The 22520-nt window shown below is 34.0% G+C and overlaps 2 protein-coding genes across 3 annotated transcripts; both read right to left on the bottom strand.

The window, feature by feature from the left end:
- Window positions 1–174: 174 nt before the first annotated feature.
- LOC118263286 (uncharacterized) lies at window positions 175–4236 on the bottom strand. 2 transcript variants are annotated; one of them, XM_050705311.1, is made up of 6 exons: window positions 4074–4236; window positions 3886–3957; window positions 1707–1937; window positions 1166–1353; window positions 637–728; window positions 175–447 (listed from the first exon to the last, which is right to left on the bottom strand). In XM_050705311.1, the coding sequence occupies exons 2-6, from the start codon at window positions 3900–3902 to the stop codon at window positions 400–402; spliced, it is 576 nt and encodes a 191-aa protein (XP_050561268.1). In that variant the 5' UTR covers window positions 3903–3957; window positions 4074–4236; the 3' UTR covers window positions 175–399. The 2 variants fall into 2 exon arrangements, with proteins under 2 accessions (XP_050561268.1, XP_050561267.1); XM_050705310.1 differs by having other exon boundaries at window positions 3886–4236.
- A 915-nt stretch (window positions 4237–5151) lies between these two features.
- Window positions 5152–22149, bottom strand: LOC118263287 (uncharacterized). The gene is made up of 8 exons (XM_035575175.2): window positions 21748–22149; window positions 15117–15344; window positions 13345–13514; window positions 12488–12628; window positions 10337–10454; window positions 8276–8392; window positions 7799–7925; window positions 5152–7541 (listed from the first exon to the last, which is right to left on the bottom strand). The coding sequence occupies exons 1-8, from the start codon at window positions 21795–21797 to the stop codon at window positions 7386–7388; spliced, it is 1107 nt and encodes a 368-aa protein (XP_035431068.2). The 5' UTR covers window positions 21798–22149; the 3' UTR covers window positions 5152–7385.
- Between the last annotated feature and the right edge of the window lie 371 nt (window positions 22150–22520).

Below are 22520 nucleotides of genomic sequence, written 5' to 3'. Positions count from 1 at the left end.
TTTATTTATGCGTAAAAATGATCTCTACGGTTGCATTTTGCTTCTTGAGTTTTAAGTCCTAGTTTTAAGTTTCGTCTTAATAAATTGTGTTTCAAATTTAAATCTTTGTTGATTTTATTTAAGCTCCCGTGCTGATCCCTTTATCGATTACAGGATGAAATAAAACAAAATGAATATTATTATGCAACTTTATTGAAAAAAATTAAGTAACATTATAATAGAAACCTTACGAGACTATAGTTAAACAAACTATTAATAATAACTAATTAACATTAAAGATGAGATCACAATTCTTGTGGGATTTGTACCATAACTTGAGCTTATTTGGACGCTAGATAAAAATGGTAGTTATAAAAAAAACAATACTTTGGTTGAGAAAATTATAGTAAAGGTATTAATTTACTGGTTGATGTTTCCGCAACTCATGTTTATTTTGTCGTTTTGATCCTGAAACAAAAGACAGTTTATTTGTAATTGTTTTTATTGGCTTTTTCTTAGTAACAACACAGAGTCTACGATTATGCTTGATGTCTGCCATTCACCCGCTAGATAACTTATAACTAGTATTTGCAGAATTGTGGTGTAGAAATAGAAGCGATACAAAGGCGAATCTGATCACTTTCTTTAGGTACTCACCTTTTGCTGTTGCATCAAACATTTCAAAAGATGTCCAAATGACTCGTTGGGTACAGTATCAGAGTTGGACAAGTTTCCCGATACAGGATCATCTGCAATTAATTTTATTGGGTTTGAATGAATACACTCAGATGAATGTATTCAGAGTCACTGTATTTACGCTGAGAATTTTAAGTAACGGTTGCACGATAAGTTTAAATCCGTGTCTAGCCAAAAGCTACATTAAATCCCAGAGAAAGGTATTATACAGAGTGTAAGCGGAACGCTCCCGAAAAACGCCACAAATTGTTTCATGTTTTTATAATTTTAATCGTTTTTGTGTTTGTATTATTCATGCTATATTAAAATTCAGATTAGATTACAACTATTATTACTTAAAATAAACATTGAATTCTTTATTTTTTTTAAAATAATACACGTTTTTTACCATCACCTGTTTACGACGTTTACGTTCCGCTTACACCCTTTATAGCTGTTATTTATTTATATTATAGGTATTATATAATCCCAAATAAGTGGCAAAACTTACAATAAGCGACGACGCGAAACACCTCGGTCTGCTTTATAACGTACACAAACGTAGCTACGACGGCCAGACCGACTGCCGCAGCGACCAGGCACACGTATCTGTAGTGGGAGTGGGAACCTTCCCCAAACTCCAGGAACTCTGGCAACACGCACTTTCCTTTCGCTCCGTTTCTGAACATGTTAATATAGCTGAAAATAAAATCAAGTCTATTAATGGAGAAATCGAAATTATAGGTACAACTGTCCAACTGTAAAGAATTATGTTGATAAATGTAGATAGGTATCTAATTTACATTTATCTTTTTGATAATTGATTGATTGTTGGGCTGCTAAGGATTTAGAGCCAATAGTAGACGCTCCAAAAAAGCTATTAATGCGATCCTTGACTCCAATCTAATTATTAGGTCAATAGAAAGATTATAATAATTATTCGGATCCTAGCCCCCAGGTAACGTGACAATAAAATTTCAGTAAACAAAATCGTACCTATTTAGGTGGGTAGTTCTAAAGTTATATTTCAGAAATATTTTAAAACAACTCACCCTTCATTACAAAGGCCACAACTGTCCAATGACTTGATGCATTCACTCAAATTTAGTTTCGGAGGCCGTCGATTAAAATCTTCGCACCGCAAACATTCCTGACAGATATTAGTTTCGGTCTCACAGAAATACCCCTCGGTGCAATGCTCATCTCCTTCGCATGATAGTGGTTGTGCACGTACAATCATTATCAAACAACAAATTACAGACAGCAGCGACGTACAAACCAACCTGCGAAAATCCAATATGTTTAACTAGAAGATTTACGAGAGCACTTTAACCGTTTCCGTGCGGATGATGCCGCCAGGCACCATGTAAATCTATTGCGTATGGCGTATGGTGCCCGAGAGGATACAAAACTAAATCATACAAAACTCGGCTTAAACGACATTCGTCAAAAGAGCCCCCTAAATAAAAGTGTCTTTATTTGTCACCCTTATCATGCCCACAGTGTTCGTTTTAAGTAATTTCGCAAATTAGCTGACAGCAGGGGTTGTAAACCAAGTTGCCGACACATTTTATTATTTTATTTGTTGTAATGTTATGTTGTTGTGTTTTGTGTGACATGTGTGTTTAGGTATAAGTTTCTAGGCCCAATCAAAAAAATGGAAACACATTAAAATGAATACTTTTTTTATTTAGAAATTCTTCTATCACAATAATCAGGCTCTTACATAATTAAAAATCAGTCTCTCACGTAATTATAATAATTAACCTTAAACATAAGTACTTATCACGTTGTACGTAACTAAAATATTAATAAATCTATATAAACACTAAACCTGGTTTCATTTTACTCTTACTCATCAGCTCTATCCTCACTCATTACTATAATGTTGGTAAATGATTATTTCAGAATTTCTATAATATTTTGCATAATTGCATATCTTTCATTTATATTAAATCGTAGCAATTCGTTGGACACAAATTCTCCAAAATATTTGCAACCATGCAAATCAATAGTTGTTGGAATCCGCCGCTCATCTGTTTCTGCCTGGGTCTTTTCGGTGTTTGTGCAATTATCTTTTGTTATTTTTTCTGTGCATGTTGCACAATCCTTCGTTGTTTTTTTTATAGTTCCGCTATCCTTATTCGCTTCTGGTTCCCAATCGTCATAAGTTTGTGAATTCTCATAAAACACGTCGTCGTCGTCGTCGCATTGAGTTTCGACTTCTGATTGAGGAATATATTTCATTTTTTTCTGGGTAACTCTACAACAAAATAAAAAACTTGTCAATTAAACGCTTAACAAAAATCCACGTTTTTAAATGGATAGACAGATATTTTTTATCAATAAAAACACATTTACATTCTTATCCAAATAAAACACTTCAAAATCATGTAAATGTTTATAGGTACCTACGAGTACAATATTTTTGATTCATTAGAATCGGACTTCCCATTCAGTTAAATGTTCTACAGTAATCCAGTATTTTGTAGAGAAACAATTTTATCATCAAAATAGTGAAGTTAAAATTGTTTCCCTACAAAACACTATAATATAAATAATAATAAATAAATATCACCTCGCGACAAACTCAAGTGGTACGTTTATAAATTCTTTACAACACTTGAATAAATAAATCCATGAAATAATGCAAAAAGGTTTACGACCCCTAATATAAATTAGTCACTTACCTTCCATTTCCATAAAAACACACAGATCGTCACTTTTAAACGCACTGAACGAATTTACTGACTGCCTACGTTAGATACACAATGTCAAATGATTATTTTAGCAAGTAGAAACACGAAAACAAGCTAAAAGTGACAATTCATGGCGGATGATTCCCCAGGGGAATCATCAAACTTTCTGGCGCTTGGTGCCTCAGAGGCATCACAGAATTTTTGTTTGACGCCAGGCACTAAAGATTGCCAAAAAGACTTCCGCACGGAATCGGTTAATATAGGACTTGACTGTCCTAATGCGCACGAAAATCTTGCAATTTCTCAAAATCTAGCTCTCCGTAAAGACGTATTTTCTATTGATGGAGAAGGTGGAAGTGGCCTTGGATTGGAATGGACATAAAATATAAAAAATATCAAATACTAAAAATAGAATAGATAGAGTATCTAATACTGGCATGGACATAGGTACTTAGATACATGTAGGTCTTCGGTAGTAGTGCCTAGCTAGGTAAATGCAATATAAATAGAGATTAAAATCTTAGAATCTTACCGAAACATTTTCAGCATGTATCCTTCCTCGTCTGATACGAATAACTTAGGTCTTCGTAGTATACTCGTACTGCTGTAATAGTGTATTAGCTGTTTATCTTTTTAAAATCAAAATAAATTCTTCACTACTAACTCCCAAATCGCTTATAAAGTTATAAACCACACAACTTATTAATAAGATCTCCGTACTCAGGATTCGTTATCCAATTCCCGTGACGACTTCAATAAAACTGAGGATAAAACAATGCATACTTTAAACTCTAGGGATCGTAAATCGTGCAAGAACTTGACCACAACAAGCACACTTCAATCAAGTTCAAACATGTCGCGCGCCACAAAGGTACGTTCCCTATTCTTTTCGTTCGTTATCTATTCAAAACAACGACGATTTTTAATAAAAGAGTTTTTGTGAAACTGGACAATAGCGACCGACACTTCGTATTCAAGTATTAGGGAGTTAAGTACTTGATCCATAATAATACCACTTTGTAAATTTTTGTTACGTGTTTGTTTCTTTAGACAAGTTCATTCTGGAAATTGTGTAATTATTAAATTCATTATTTTTGGTTGAAATTCTGTAGTAAGTGGCTGAAAGTTGAGCAGGCAAACATTGATTTATTCTGCTTCATTAGACAAGTAGTTCCGGATTCAATACCCCGGTAGGATAACATGTTGATACTTTGTATTTCGGAGTTTTTACGGTAGGATAACATATTGATACTTTGTATTTCGAAGTTTTTACGGTAATGCGCTCGCCTCTCCTGCTGTCACTAGGGATTTAAACAAGTGTTTAGAAAAGTCTAGGTCATCGAGAAGTAAATTGCATCTTTTTTATGAACCGGTAAAAGAGCAGACGGATCACTAGATGGTAAGCAATCGCAGCCGCCCATGGACACTTGAAACACCAGAGGCGTTATAAGCGCGTTGCTGGCTGGTTTTGAGGGTAAGGAATTTAAGGGTTGTTGAAAAATCAGGGATTGGGAAGATTGGAAAGAGGGATTATTGGGCCTCCAGTAACCTCACTCACACAGCGCAAGCGTTGTTTCACGTCGATTTTCTGTGAGACCATGGCATCACTCCGGTCTAACCGGCCCATTTGTGCGGAAGCATGACTCTTCCACACTTATTGATATGTCGTACTTGTCGTAATGTATTATCCTTTTGGCGTCTATATGGAGCATATTGAACTTCCAACTCTATATATGAATTACTTCATAAAGTAGGTAATAGGAATAATTGGTTTAGGCTAATAAATGAAAAAACGATATAATATATTTACATACAACTTTATTCACAAGAGACTAAAATCCCTTTTAACTCATTAATGAATAGTAACACTTGGCAGGTAGCACAATTCATTAATGACTTAACATTAACAATTAACAAAAGAGTTAGTGTAACTTGTAATAAGTGCTTCACAGCCTTCAGTTACATCTCTTGAGTAATGAGCATCGTAGTTAGTATAGGAATACAGGCAGTGAATTAAAGCGAGTATTAATTATTTGATATTCGGAAACTTTCAATCAATATTAAATTATACAAATTATAATAAAATCGAAGTAATCAACAGAATATTATATATCAGTTGCCCAATTACGTTTATAAAAACTATTAGCACCGGTGTAACTGCAACATAGTTTAAAGACTGTTGCTAGGCAACAGGTTTGTTATTAAACTTTCTACACCTAATTGGCCGGTCTGAGCACGCACATAACACAGTGTTAGAATAAAAAAATCATGCAAAACAATTAACTAAAATAATGGAAGCAACTACGCAAATATAGCACACTAGAATACATTGGCATAAAATATATCAATCACAATACTTAAGTATTGCATTTACATAAATGCTAAAATATGTTTATAATTACAATATGGTAAACTGTACTAATCAAAAATAGTTCTGTAAGTACACAAATCAATTTGTACCGCAGCGTAAAGATACAAGGAAGGACCCATATTCAATGCTATTAAATACTGGAACACTTTATTGTTTTATGTTAAAATTTTGATTAAAATAATCTAATGAACATTTTGTGTTTACCATTGAGATAGACCTAGGTTTAACTCAACAGTGTTTCCCTTGTTTTTTCAATATACCTAATGATCACAAATTGGAATTTATGGTTAGAAATAAAATATCATTTTTGTATCAAGGAACAATCGACTTGATAGTTGATACGATAACAGCAAGATATTGGATATTTAATTTATTATTTAATGTTTTGTTAATGTCGGAATGAATTATTATTATAATTATATTGGGCATATTACGTATGTACATCGTTATATCACAATCCCTGATGATTATTACATTCACTTATTTATTTATAACAAATCTTGACAATATTATATCCATGTAAATCAGAGTATCAGAAAATCATATTGCACCATACTATTAACTTAGAACAGGCTAGTTTCCTACTAGTCAAATTTAATACTATTATTTTCGAAACATCAAAAACTATGTTTTCTATGATTTGTGTATGGAACAGTGTGTGTTATAAGTGTATGGCGTCATCAGGTTTTTAGGTCAAATAGCAGACCTATTTAGAAATTAATTATTATATTGTATTGAAAATTAATTTTATTGAAAGTATTGAAAAGTCGAAATAATTTATTTTTGACTGAGGAAACTACCCAATTGTTAATTGTGTAGTACAGACATTTTGAAATAATATATAAGCATCGTGAAGCCCTGTAAATGCCATTATAAACTTCGAATCATATTTTATATAATTTTTGCAACTTCAAGGAACATTTTATAAAATAATATTAGTATCTTATTTACAACTTTTCTATATAGGAAGAACATTATTTATATCTCATCTTCAAGCCTTCAAAGCTTAGAATTAAGATATTATGCTAAATAAATAACACGTTACATTTGAAATGATTCATAAATATATAGTAACGAGGCACTATTTTAGAGCCTAAATTTGATAGCACGTTGAACCATACTGAATACTTAAAAGTCTGGTTTCTTAAACGACTTATATAGTATAAAACGATCCAAATATTCTTCTAAATTAATATAACTTGAGCAAGCAAGTATTAAATAATGTCTTTTCCATCTCTCTCATCGTTTAAGCTACCGACTTCACTAGGCGTATCTACGACATTACATTACGTTACTGAGATCATGAATTGATCGCACAGATCTCGAACATGACTGGTATATGTACCGGTATATACGCACATAAATCTACATCACAGTTCAATGGGTAAGAGTTCCTCTCCATAAGGCACATTATACGCACCAATCTAAAACTGATGCTTACCTACAACATTTTTTTGCATTTTCTGAGTTTCGTAACATTTTTTTTTAAATTTCACTAGAAAAAGTAAAAAATTACAATATCCACAATTATTCTAATAACAATAAGACTAAGTTGTAAGATAAAATGACGTTAGAGTAAAACTTCAAACTTTACAGAGAAAATGGTCATTTCACCTTATATGTGGACTAAGTAGCGGAGTATTGTCGTTGGCGGCGTGACGTCACTTGGTGTTGTTGATCTGCACGACGTTTATCTGTGCGATAAAGCTGTATGGCGGCCCGCCTTGTCCTTGGCTCGGCGACGGCGAGCGCGGGAAACTGTTGTGACTGCTGTCCCCACATGAACCGCTATCCCTATTTCTGTTGTTTAAGGAGTCCTGAGAACAAAATACATAGATAAATAAACTCCTACCTTTGTCCTTAAAAAATATCCTCACGGTTTTTATATTTAAATTACCTAAAACTTGAAATTAGTTATTATTCCACCTTACGCGTTGGAAAGAAAAAGCTTCAGCACTTTTCCTCATTCAACATAACCATTAAAACAAGCCTAACACAAAATCTTACAAATATTTTCAGCACATAATATTTTTTTTATTTTTGAACCCTCTTACATATTAACAGATTCACATACCTGTCTGATACATCGTTTCTTAGCTGCAGGATGTTCGACGAGCGTGGTGTCTCTGGCGGCGGCCAGTAGCGCGGGCAGGTTGGACGAGCTGCCGTCCGCGTCACCGCCTCCAGTCTCCGGCGCCGCACTGTACCACAAAATATATCAATCAGTATACCAGTCGATAAACATTCTTAGTATTTATTATTTACCTATTGAAACTGATATGAAAGAAATTAAAGTATTTAAAGTGATAAAAATAAAACGAAGGAGTACCTATATATAAAAAAAAATCTTTAGGATAGTTGTTAGATTATATAGACCTAAATTGTAGAGACAGAGTGTACATGTACATACTACAATTAAAAATCATTTATAAAAAAATGTCCCGGTTAACTTTAAAGTCGTTGATAAGAGGCAAAATAGTTACATTTTACCTATTATCTAATAAAATTAAATTCTCTTTCTACTCTCTAAAAAACAAAAGATAATACATACTAGGGAACGTCTCCGTTGCTGGGCGTGGTGCTAGGCATCCACGGGCTGGGCATCGTATCCTCTTCAGGATCTGGTAGGGTCATTGGCTCCGTATATTCCGGCACAGGAGTCTCAGGACTGTAGCAAACGAACAAACCAATTAGCACACAAAATAGTTTCAAAAACAATCACATCCAAATCAGTTCAGCCGTTTAGGAACTTCAGTGCCACAAACATACACTAATTACTCTTTTTACGAAGGGATTAAAAATAAAATATATATAACAATTCTCCTCTACACGTATTACATCAACTTAAACATATAAATAAAATTAAAAAGAAAGTTGAGTGATCACGACAGGAGTAATATCTGATAATGTCCTGATAATAATTAAATTATCACCATTATCTATCGTACCAAGGACATGTATTGAAATATGTATATTGTGTGAGAACAATAAAATTGATATAAGATTTTAGAAGAAGTTTTGCGAGAGGCCTTATCACAAGGATTTCTGAAACGTCGCATTCCTGTGTCGGCCTCATACATGTGAATCATTGTCTAAATATTTCTAGTTTATGAAACTATTTTTTATTGTTCTTACATACATAACGTCAAGCCTGTCTCCCATGCAAGTAGGCAGAGACAGTGGAACGCCAATTATTGTTATTCATCAATTAATATTATTATATTGTATAAATTTTGAAATTTGTCAACCATTCTGTATTGAATAAAAACGCAAAAAAATACAACACGCGACCGCAACCGACACAGTAGCCCTTGAAACACATTTAGATTATAACAGATTACAATATTACGGTACGCAATAACTTGCACAATTACTTGTAACACGATAATTACAATATGCTTTGAATGATAAGAACAGGACAAATCAGTAAAGGATTAACGGTCGAAATAAATAAACGACCTCAATCCAACGTCATAAAATTTTGAACGATTTTTGACATCAGTTCTATAGAATTTCTGTCAAAAACAGATGTATCCAGAGATTTTGGATTAAGATCGGTTTATACAAATCTCGTCGGGTATCAAAATAAGAAAAGGTACAATGAACAACGATTTTGTTTGCAGCTTAAAAAGGTTAACAATGAAATAGCCGCGAATAAATAATGAAATATAACCGACTGAAGTACTGACCTTTTTTAAACATTCCTTGCAAGACCTGGCGTGAACATTATAATCAATATAATATATTATGCAAAAAAGTGCTATGAACTAACATGTCAATTATACTATGTGCAATCAACATCTCGACTATGAGACTCCTCTACCTAAGACTTGCCACGACCTCCACATTTGGCAGGGGGGCTGGGATCACAGTTTAATAGGTTCAGGTTTATCAGAGAGTATTGCTGATGTCCATCAAATGTGTAGTATACCTTAATCGGCTCTTTATACAACATCGGGAGGGAGATGTGGGCGACAATTAATTTATTTTACGCTGCCGCCAGGACATGACCAATTAATATGCGCAGTAGACAAAATATATAACTTCTTTTATGTTCCTCAAAACAAAGTAGGTGATACATGTGGCTAGCACATTCACTTTTATCAGTAATGTTTCTGTTGTAAGGACGAATCATATGTGATAGTGATTGTTAAATGCGACGTCAATCACAAATCCGTATTATTCTATTGTCAATTTCTTAATGAGTTTTTAAGAAATTAGATAATAGATAAGGTAATATTTAATACTTTTATGCAAATAAAATAAATCTAGTCCGATCAGTGTAGATTGAATACTAAGCTTATTGGCAACAATAAGCTAATAAATACTTAAGTCAGTTTGATGGTTGATTTAGTAATAATTTAATATAGTGATAACGAAATTCTTATAGTAACTCCCGTTCTTGTTTCAATTGCACAATATTATTTAGAACTTGGTTGGTGACAATATTATTATTATAATATGTCGTATATTGAACTTTCGGTGACCTAACTAAACTGTGATCTCCAAACCGTCGCGCTAACAGATAGCATAGAGCAGCCCTCTGTAGGAAGTTTCTTCCATTTGATGATGATTTAATTGTGTAGATAGAAATATAGATACAGCAACATACCTGGGCGGTGGGATATCTCGTTCATATATCGGCTTGTCATAAACTCTAGCGGCTTGGTTCCCATCTGACACTCGCGAGTCCTGCGGTCGAGGTAGCGGGCGCTTGATGAATTGTTCGTCTGTCAACAAAATATAAACACATTCAGAATATATATAATATTACTAGCGGACCCGACAGACGTTGTCCTGTCTACACGTCTTTAATTTGAAAATTTTAAACTTTTTTTAATACTCGTAAGCTAAAACATTCTGGACCATTTTGATGAAAATTATTATTCAAATGTTATGACAATATCTAACGTCATTAATATTTGACACTGCGATGGTAGCGCCGTCTGTCCGATCCAATGTAAAACATTCCAAAATCAACAACTACCTACTAATAAATTAAAAATTATTTAAAAAAACATTTTCCAGCGGACAAAATTGTGAATCTAAACCATTCTCAGATCCCCTTGAACACACACAAAAAATTTCATCATAATCGGTCCAGTCGTTTAAAAGGAGTTCAGTGACATACACACTTACAGAAGAATTATATATATAAAGATTAAACTATTTTATCAGTCGCTAGTGGGAAAACTAGATATTTTACAAAAGTTACATAAAACCGTGTCCAAATGCTATCGAACTCTACCGACATACTAACTATCAGTGGGTTATTCCATTTGTCGTACCTAATTACACAAAAATACACACAGGACAAACACTTTTCAGTTGAAAATATAGGGCAAGCTTAATGATTTCCAATGAACTTCCGCTACTGAGAATTACATGATTAAAGAAGAAACATGAATGTTAACGATATAAATAAAAATTAATCACGGAAAATGAATATGAACGCTTTCAGAGGATTGCACAAAATTGGACAACTCATTGTTTGAAGCTTTGACCTATTTGTACAGTAACCAACCAACTTAACATGCTCTGGCATATACATATGTCTCTGTAAAAAAGATTGCTACGTAGACCCAGCAAAGCTCCTTTATCCAGCAGTGATTTAAGGTACACAGGCCCGCATCGTACGCATTCCGTATGACGTCATCAGTACTCATCGCAGGCATTGCTGATGATGCGGTGCGTACGATGCGGATCAGTGGACGCAGTTGTATGAGTTATTCTATATAAGACAAACTAAAATCCGTGGCGTGCGGTGCGTGCGATGCGTACTGATGACGTCATACGGAATGCGTACGATGCGGGCCTGTGGACGCTTACCTTTAATAAAACGCTGATGTTATACTCGCTTGTTTCGCTCGCAACGAATTAGTCGTTGACAAGCGACATGTGACGACTGAAGTAATCACTCGCGATCAAATACAAATGTACCGACACAATACGCGGTATCAATGAAGTGTTACGAACGTTCTTTGTGTACATTCAGAATGCCAAAATATTGCCTAATTGAATGGTTTAGTGAAGCGTTGGGCGTACTAAGTCATCACGCTACAGAATATCGAATGTTCCGAATTTAGGAGTTTCCTTAATGATTCATGTAATTATAACATGCATTCGTTTGAGGGAGATTCCCGAGCTTTATCACTTTTATTTATTAAAAAGAAATATTTATTAGAATTGAAAATATCGCTTATACACACAACAATATGTAAATTAGCATGTCTTTGTAATGAAGGCCAAAGTCAAGATCTTTCGATTCGATCGCGTCACTAAACACGTAATCATCGTCCCACATACAATTCATTTGAACTCGCTCACTCGAATATTCTCGCTGTAGTTTAAGCTATTATGATTACAATATTGATAAATCCATTTGCAAATTATGTAGATTTAATCATGCGTGAAACATTCGTCTTAGGTAATTAAGCATTACACAATTTGGAACAAAGAAAAAATATGGTTGAAATGTTAAATCGATAGTCTAAGTTTAGCTATACGGGTAAGACGGCAGATAAAGAAAGTTTAGCTCTTTATAAGAAATTATACGTTCATAGAATTTAATTCGGTTTATTTATGAATCCTTAATAACATCCATAGATGTGATAGTTTCCACTGTCATTTGCTAAATATTATTTATCAAAGCTAACAAGTTAACAACTAGTTGGTACCTATGTAAGAGTTGTTGTGTTCAATGACAAAAATACCTTATCATATGTTACATTAGGACAAAGAATACTATCGAACAAAGCCATACCTTCACTGTAAGCAGTGTCCTTATCAGAGTAAACTGGTGAGTGGTATGGTAGTGACTGGGGCAATGGATTGTAGGGCGGCGGTGCTTCGGGAGCGGTGGCCGTGATCCGCGCCGTCACCGTCCTCGACTGGTTGTCATAGTCTGAAATAAATTATTATATCATCAATACTTAAATATCATCCCAAATATTTATGTGCAATGCAATAAAATCTTTGCCAAATTGTTTTATTGCTTGCATATATTATTAAGTAGAGCACGATTCCGAACTCTGCGCAGTTTCTGAGAGACAAGACTCAATCTCTTTGTTTCATGGGTAATTTTGCCAATGTACACATTCACGCTGCAAAGCAAAGTTGCAATTTTCCCTTTTAGGTTGAACTAAAGCAATAGAGAATATGTGAAATAAATGTCGATGTTACATTTAAGGTAATTTTCAAGCATCTTTCTGTAAACACACAGTCAGGTCATGTCTAACATCGATACTTATCTATCTATATGCAAGTGCATGAAAGCAATACTTAGGAAGGTTTATCTTATCAAGCTGCCAATGATCGCAATATTTTTACACCCTCTGAATGAGGGCCTCTTAATGACAAAACGCGCACGGATTAACACGTCATAAAATAATTATAACAGACTACAGTTTATAAATACATTTCCTTAAAATTCTAGACTTATTAATAAACTTGTTTCTTCTAGTGATTTCACGCACTTCCTAAGGAAAATACTTGATGAGGAACGTCATTTGAGGAAAAAACAAAAGGATACTTAGTGCATGCTCCATTTTCACCAAACTGGTAGTCGATAGGAGGATATTATAAATACTTATCTTTGTGTACATTTTGTGTAACACTTACCAGGAGTCTTGAAGATTACAAGGTAGGCGATGATGCCGACGAAGAGAGCAATGAGCAGCAGAACTCCGATGCCAATAAATATCCACACATAGGAAGGTGTAGATTGCATTTCTGATGTCTCAGGAGGCACGCATTTTGAATTCACATCAGCTCGTCGGTCCACCACCAAACTGGAAGAAGATAAACATTAGGTATCCATCACATTATACATACATATATTCAATCACATAAAAATTAAGTGTATTGATATAAGGTGGAGGACACTGATTCCTGTAACACAGTTTCACCTAGCCAAGAAATCAGAGGCTTCACACAATGTAATTTTTTTATGTCAATAAGAGTTATTATTATATTATCATCATCAAGTGCTGTAGAAATTAGAGTTCTATTTCTCAATATACAAGGATTACAGTACAAGCAAATATATTATTGTACTACCTGCAAACTATGTCCTGCCGCTATTACTTATCTTATGTTAAACGCAATAAAATTCAAAATCGATTGACGTAACTGAAACCAGCTTCGATATTGTATCTAATGCTGAGCTGGGTATAATGTACTACAAAAATCGGTGTCAATGTCAATACTGGTCGATGACCAAGCTATTATGTGACAATTTTAAAGGAGTATGCAAACGACGACTTTAAATAAGCTGACGATCTACTTTCTTGATTAAAAAGACCTTGAGGCCGGTCATCAGCGTATACATTTTCTACATTAACCTAAAACAGTGCCATAAAAGATACGATAACGAATTTGTACAACATATTATTGAATCATTAAAAACTAGACTAATTCATTTCAAGGCTAGAACAAGAATCTACGAACAAACAAGCAGGATCTTTCATTAGAATTTAAAAAAGTGGCATTGAGAATACATGACGTTATAGGTGATCCGTTATAAGATGTGAGGTTTTCCTCATTCGACGCACAACACTGATCTAAAGCCAAAAAGATCCTGTACATCTCATTATCATTATAAATTCCCTCAATTTGAGTCACATTTCCTCATTCTATAGCATTCAAATACGTACCTATAAATATCTTCACATATAATCAGCAACATTTAATTTATCAAAAGACCTAGGTATATTACGTCAATCATTTGGAATGACCAGGAAACAAGCGACTAAAATAATATATTTTTGAGTTTCAGGACATGAAAAGCAGTGAGAACATTACGTAATCCCCTTGTCCTTGAATTGAGACATACGATTAATTTCTATCACGATTCACATGATGTCAAAAAATACGTAGGTACGATATCTCATATTCAGGCATCATACATGGTGCAACATTTTTATTTTACACAAAGGACGTTACAGTATTGCACAATATTTTTACGTAGATATAATGCGTTCTTCCTTCTGTAAATAATTTAATATCAGCTAAAGTTTAAACTATATCAGGCCGAATATGCGTAATGAAAACGAATAACTATTCACGGCATCGATTGAGTGGTGTTGTAGATTCGTAAACAAATTAGCGATATGCCTCTAACTGGTTACAAAATTATATTATCACATCAACGGTCAACGGTACCGGGTACCGGCTTACATGTGTTGCTATTTGAATTTGTATCTAGAAACAAGTTTTCCTAGCCACTTAGCTAATAGGCATGTATTTAAATATCTCTCACATTTCGGAGAATTTTATAAGGATCCGACCAGACATCGAGTAACTGTGTTAGGTTTTGATACATTTTAATTACTAAGTAAGTATGTAATGTTCTAGCACTGTTCTGTTAGATAGCAGATTATGTATGTACTTACTTATTGATGCAGTCCCCGCAGTCAGCGACGGACTTAATACACTGTTTAGATGCTGACGGGGCCGGGGGCTCCCTCATGAGATCCTCACAGGACAGGCATTCTCGACATTCATTTATTTTGTTTTCTCTTTCGCAATAATGCCCTTCGGGGCATTGGTGGTCTTCTGAGCAAAATGATGGCTGAGCGCGCACCGGAATCAACGCCACCGCCACACACAAAACCAGTACCCTGAAATAAAAAAATATATTAATTAAATTGATTTTCATCATCGCAAATTCTTCAAAAGATGGCTACCGGTAAAACGGGGTGAATGAGATACAGGAATAGGATGAATAGATGTTAGGACATTTTGCCAACATTTATTCACCCCGTTCCTGTATCTATTCACCCCTCGATTTCTATTCACCCCGTTTTACGGTACTTACTTTGGAAATAAATTGACTTCTCACTAGAACAAAGTTCAAACTAAAACATGATAATTGTGTAAACCAGATAATATTTAATCGGCAAAAGATGAGAACCTTTACATGCCATCGTTTCCTATTCACATCTTCCTTTAATTAGTTGCTTAGGTATCGTGAGTCAGTGTCACGTGTCACTAAACCGCAAGACCGAGGTACGTATTTCAACTATCCGTTTATTTACATATTTAGTAACAAACATTTATTGCAATGTAGTCCATTCATAATTGTCGATGATTCAAATTCTACTTAAAATTAGCTCGGGCTACCGTGAGACCTGATTCTCAGAACAAATCACTAGTTCAGTAGGTGTATTAATAAGTACTGTACTGTAACTAAGTGCTTCCCAGTTGGGACTGGGAAGCTTAGGTGAGCCTAACAACATAAAAATCACACTACAGGAGAAAAAAGAGTGGCATAAGAAGCTATAACTTCTCGCTTCATCAGCTGTTATGTTAACAGAGTTATAATCGTGACAGAACGCGATTCAGTAGCTAATAGCTATTACATCATACATAACATCGAGCAGAAAATTTCTGCCAGAAATCTAAAAATCCGGACAATTTTTTCTAATTGGGATAGGTTCCTAATGTCAAAAATTTGGATACGGTAAAACGGGGTGAATAGAATTCAAAGTGTGAATAATCCAGATGTTAGAACATTTTCCCAACATTTATTCACCCCTCTTCTGTATCTATTCACCCCGTTTTACGGTAGATAAGATACATACGATTGTAGATATAGATAAAAATAAGCATGACACACCTATCTATAATTTTTATGAAATGTTTATAATGATACGTTTCTTTGAATTTAGTACCGGATTACTGCGACTTCCTAATTATTTGCGCCAACGTACACACTTATCTATTTCTTTTAATTTTGCTAGAAAACTACAAAACCAAGTTTTAGAATTGATGAGATTATCATTATTTTTAACATTCAAAGAACGAGAGACGTGGTTTCTAAGATTCTAACGACGATCCTTACGTACGAATAGTTCAGTCAGACACACCAACGCAGCACCAGCCGCTTATTCACTGGACTATTTTAATTTATTCTAAATACAAAGCTTACCGGCCACAGCACGCCGGACCTGCCTCAAACTCCCGAAATGGATATGATGCAATCATAATCTAAAACGTGGTGATCATTTAAAACTTATGTAAGCATTATAAGGGTTGCTATCTTTGGATCATTGACTTCTTCCGAACAGGTAACCTAATTTTACACAAGCATGTTAATTTGATTTTCGTACCTTTGACTACTTTTTTCTAAAGTCCCTGTACCTAGAATCTCTATCATCCTATACGTAGTCAGTTGCGACAAGAATAAGTTCATCTGACCGATAAAGGCGTAGAATACTACTACGCAATTAATCGATAGTAGCTGTATCTGTACAGTAATGTAACGTATAAATAACATTACAATGAGAACATATTAAATCCTTTACAAGGATAGTCCTACAACGCAATAATAATAATTATAACACGTGCATACAGCCGCTTATACACACGATATTTTTATTGTGGACGTCGAGTTCAGATGAAACTAGACTTTTTGATAATGACCTAAATAATTAGGTAGGTAGTGAAACTTTTCTCGAAACATCTAAAGCTTTTTGATAAACAGATAGGTACGTAACTTTACTAAAAGTGGAGCATATTTTGTAAGTATATGCTCTCACAAGTCTGTAATAAAATGCAATGCACAAACAAGCTTCAAGTAGGATCGCTCAAAAGGTGTTATGTGTATGAGTCATCAAAAATACATTGTCACAAGGATAAACTAAGTCCTTTGTGAAATGAGATAACCGTATCTTGCATTTCGACCTTGAAATCGAAAGCACTGTTAGACGGATGTGTGTATTGCGTATTGTTGTCTTACAAGTAGGTAAGAATCAATTTCGTACTGACCGTCCGAGCGACCTTGGTGGATTAAAACAAGCAGGTTGATACGAGTAGGTACTAGTCCCTCTGTGGGAGGGCGACTGGCTTAATTTAACACGCCCATAAGGTGGGTTCAACTACGTAAATAAAAAAAAAATGAATAAACATGATTGTACTGACTGAATATAGCTGTGAGCTAGCTAAAAGCTAAACTGGAGGCTGAAGGCAAAAGAACAACAGAAACAGCTCATCGAACTTTGAACTTTCCTGCGTGCCCGTAAATAGAACGAGAAAATATTATGTTTGTCTGTGCTGCTACTAGATGACCATAATTAATTAAATTTGTAATGCTTTGGTGTAAAATATATTTACATAGGTACACTACTTTGTAACTTTATCACATTTTATCTTTCTAGTAATTAAGTAGGGCGTTAATATCTGACAAAATAAAATACTGAATTTACTGTGCCTAATTTATCAATCATTCGCCTATCTATAAACCACTTAATTAGAATTACTATGAGTAATATTTTAATATAAACAGATAAGGCTGCAGTTTGCATTTCTACCAACATTATCATTTACGGAATCCTTGACATATCTTCATTATTCAGTTCATAAGTATTGTTTCAGAATCATTTGATATACCTAGATACTTGGTAGATAGAATCATAATTGCATATTTAACACAAGAACAAAAGTATTACATTGCACGTTGTATCATACATAACAAAAAGCTTAGAAAAATAAGATGCTCTCGCAAACAACGAATAACATAACCAATCACGTCACAATATAGCAAACAGCCTAACAACAACGTGTTATTTTTTATAATTTGGATGCTATCCTTTTGCCCCCAGTTTTGTGAAATAGAGAATGAGTCACGGTCCGGTTTGCGAGTGCCAAGCGCGGTGTGATACGATTGAAAAGCAAAACGAACGAAATTAAAAACAAAACAAGTACGAGAGCCTGGATGGAGTTGGCTGCCGATACATGCACATGGGGCGCGGCGATAAAACGTATTATGTTGCTAGGACGCAGGATAATGGCTCTTGTGACAAGCCGCAGAAGGTGAATATAATTGTGGATGATGCAACACTGTGCAATACTTAGTTATTTTACCTTTACTAGACTTAAAAGTATTTTTCAGGCAGGTTTTGAATCGAAAGGTCGACTGAAAGAGTTTTTATTCAAGCCTAATTAGTTATTCAAGCCGGTGCTAAAAATCATTCGATGATAGTTAACTATTGCAAAATCCAAACAGTTTAAGTTCAGACGACATTAAAATCAGTTTAAAACTACAATAACAATTTATTAGGTGTTACTCTGCTTTTTACAGGGTTCGAATCTCCTGTCATGAAAATTCTTGGTGACTTAACATAATTAATTACGTATTATTTATATGTATACGTTACGTACGAGTAACGATAGCTCAGGCGGAAAAATAGTAATTTTAATCTATCGAGCATTTACGCTGTGACCACAAATTATTGAAGTCGTAAAGAGCATCTTATTATTGCCGCCAAGTTCAATGGCGATATTATTGACCAGTAACAGAATACCAACGTCATCAGAACACGTCATTTATTTAGGTCAGTCATCAATTTACATACAGATCTGTTTTAATGTGTTGGGACAACGTCAGATCGAAATTTATTCTTTTAACAATGACTTAATTAGTTTTTAAGATAAATTCTTCTAGAAACTTGTGTTAGAACAGTTATTTACTTTAATCCATACATTACATAAATATGAATCAGCTGTTAATGGTGGTCTTTTGAAAATTACTACATAGTGTCATTTTGCGTTGGTCTAATCTTAATTTGCACTCTGCATCAATTTTAATTTCGATTAGTTAATCATCAATAACAACATTTAACGTTTCATTTCGAAAGATTTAGACTTGATTGTCTGGGCTTGTAATAAAAATAGATGCTCGTGCTTTACACTTTACAAAGGTACATAATTTTTTCCATTAAAGAAACGCAGTAACTACGTTAGATTCGATTTTTCATGCGAGTTCCAGACATAATTGATCTAAATTATGTATTTTGTAGAAAATTACGTATGTTATTTATTGCGGGAGGGCCAATAATTCCGATGAGAACCGTATTATGAAGTGCTTTTGGATTACAGGCACAGCTTTAGCTGTTGCGTCTGTTGTAATTAAGGAGTTTATTATGTTCGGCTCAGGCATGCCTTAATACTGTAGTCAGAGACGGGGCGCTACAGGAAAGCATCATCTGAATTTTCAGCGTCCTAACTGCGATCCACGAGCAAGTTACGTTGTTTTGCAGTGGACGTATTCTGGACAGTGATGATGTTAATAATTTAGGATGAATGTTAAATAGGAATATACAGAGGTTTTTTAACCTATCATAAAGTAGTTAATGGGTATTAACCTCTTGTATGCCAGTATATGAGACACAATAGAAAACACATTGTGTCTCGCGTAGATCTGCACTCCCGGTATACTACGGGTTAAATCAATAAGGAAAACGATGACAAAAAGTACCTAGGAAGAATACGATATATTTTTTTGTACGATTAGCTAGCCAGACAAACGCAAGGTGTTGGAAGAGCTTTAATTTCATCAATGTTTGTTTGTTTCACAATAGGTAGGTAGGTACGATAGGTCTGTAGCTATTCGACACCGCGGCGCGATGTGAGACTTCACTGTCGGGTGTTAGGTATTTTTAGCATTTTAAATAATTTTACTACATAAAAAGGTGTCGCGTGTCGATTTCCGCAACGGAACAATTCAATGTGTGATGTGTGGTCTATTCCATATCGTGTTTTTACGGGTCTGGGTGCCTAGAAATTGGTATGTTTGAAAATTCACCTATGACACTGGAGAAAATACTAGTGAGGGGCAAAGTTGAAAAATAATCGAAATAAAATATGATACGCCAATTATTTTATGCTGCGGCGTGCTCGCACACTATTCATTAAGTACGCGAATTTTAGAGGCTGTGTCACATTAATTTCATTACACTTTCAGATTTAGGAATTAAATACAAAGTAATGATGGTCAGACTGAAACTACTTCAATTTTAATAGTTACTAACAGTAGTTCTCATGTCAAAATGTATATCTATACATATAGGTGACAATAGGCTTTAAGAACAATTACAAAAAGCAACAGTCAGATCATTAAAATTTGATAACCATAAATAATGGCAAGAATAAAAACTAAAATTGTTTGTCAACAATGGTTCTATGATCAAATAAAGATAAGTGTGTTACCTACTAACTTTATTTTATTAATAACTAGGATTAGCACTAGCAGAAAGCTACAGATTAAGAGTCATAATATTATGATTATAGGACAATTGTTATTATTGGATGCTTATTAAGATGTTGTACATTGTATTTCAAAACTACCATAGGCATATCTATATTATAGAATAAGGAAAAAAAATCATCTAAACATTTTTTTTTTAAAGAATTGATTGCTTAACAATGTATAGAATTTAAATGATTATCACACAACTAGGTGGTATGGTAAACATAAGGTTACATGGCTATGACTAATATTAGATAACTCAGCATCAAGGCTGTAAGTCACACAGGTCATTTGTTTGCACATGAATAGTAATAAGCATAAATAATAATCTGTGGAATTAAATCACAGATAAAAAATATAATATTGAGCTATTGACTAAGTTGTTATTCAAGAGGATAGGTACTCTCTGATCAAAATTTGCAAGTCAGATTAGCTAGAAAAAAAAATCTAAAATTATAATATGATATACCTACTAGTAATAATGACAATATCAGTTTGGTTTAGTAAAGCTCTTTTTACTACAATTCTACAGTATTTAAAATCAAATATTGATTCAGTAAGTATGGTAAGTTCTGAAGCAAAGCAACTTGTCTCTGGAACATAATTGTATTATCTACAATAAGCTATCTCTGATGCACACCTCATAATAGAAGAGAATCTTTCAACATAACATGAATCAATAGCACTAAATCTAAAACATTACTAAAGTAAAATATTTGTTGCTAATGTTCTTTTTTCTTCTACCAGCCATGTTAGGGTTTAGGGTAGTTTTAAATTAAAAAATAGTGTTTGTTTACAAAACATGTTTAGACATGAAACTTCAATTAGTTTTCTGTCTGCAAAATCTTTTGATTAGGAGCTTCTTGATTTAAATATTATAAATAAAGTCTAAAACTACATTTTAGTTTAAGTAGGTACCATGAGTAATTTAATCAGCAAAAGAAACAAAGATTTTTAAGAGACAAACACATTAATATTTCTTTTTTGTAACTCACCTGAACATTTTGCCGCACTTTACTCCTGTTCCTGTCTGATCGAGCCACATCTGTCTCCAAGATACATTTATAGCTAAACACACTAATTTGAGCAAAAACACAATGTTTTAGATGAAATGCATATAACTAAATATTTCTCTAAACATTGAACACTAAGATACAATTTCTAAAACGTAGATAAACATTGTCTTTTCACAGCACTGAACAAAGTAATAGTCTTCATGATAAATATTTGCTATGAGAAGAAAATAAAAACGGCTCGTTCACTAAATTATTCACATTAATGATGAGACAACCGACATTGAAAACAGAGAACTTCGAACTAAAATGACAGTCCTCCTATTCCTATTATTTACAGAGCGAACAAGTTGCGACTTGTACTTGACTCTCTGTCTTTGTTTATCTGTAAGAAACAGAAAGAAATAACAAGCAACCACTGTGTTGGTATTGGAAACAGCCAATCAAAAGACTGCATTTTTTGACATATGTTGTCGATGTTACCACAAAAAGAAATAAATGAGAAAACACAATATTGTATATTTGGAACTAGTAAAATTATTAATTTATTGAAAAATAATATATTCAACAATCCTTGATAGCTAGGTTTGATTCCAAAGGTTTATTCAAATAGTGATGTTACCCATAATTTTAAAGAAAAAATAATCTATCCTATGAACATGGTAAATATTTCAGTCTGACAAACTTTGTTCAGTGACCTGAAACACCTTCAGTTCATTCAACTTATCTTTATTCAGGGATGACACTATATGATT

Source organism: Spodoptera frugiperda, chromosome 27 (genome assembly GCF_023101765.2).
Source record: "Spodoptera frugiperda isolate SF20-4 chromosome 27, AGI-APGP_CSIRO_Sfru_2.0, whole genome shotgun sequence".
NCBI classification, from domain to species: domain Eukaryota; kingdom Metazoa; phylum Arthropoda; class Insecta; order Lepidoptera; family Noctuidae; genus Spodoptera; species Spodoptera frugiperda.
Note: the sequence above shows the minus strand (reverse complement) of the source record. Positions and strands in the feature narration are given on the sequence as shown.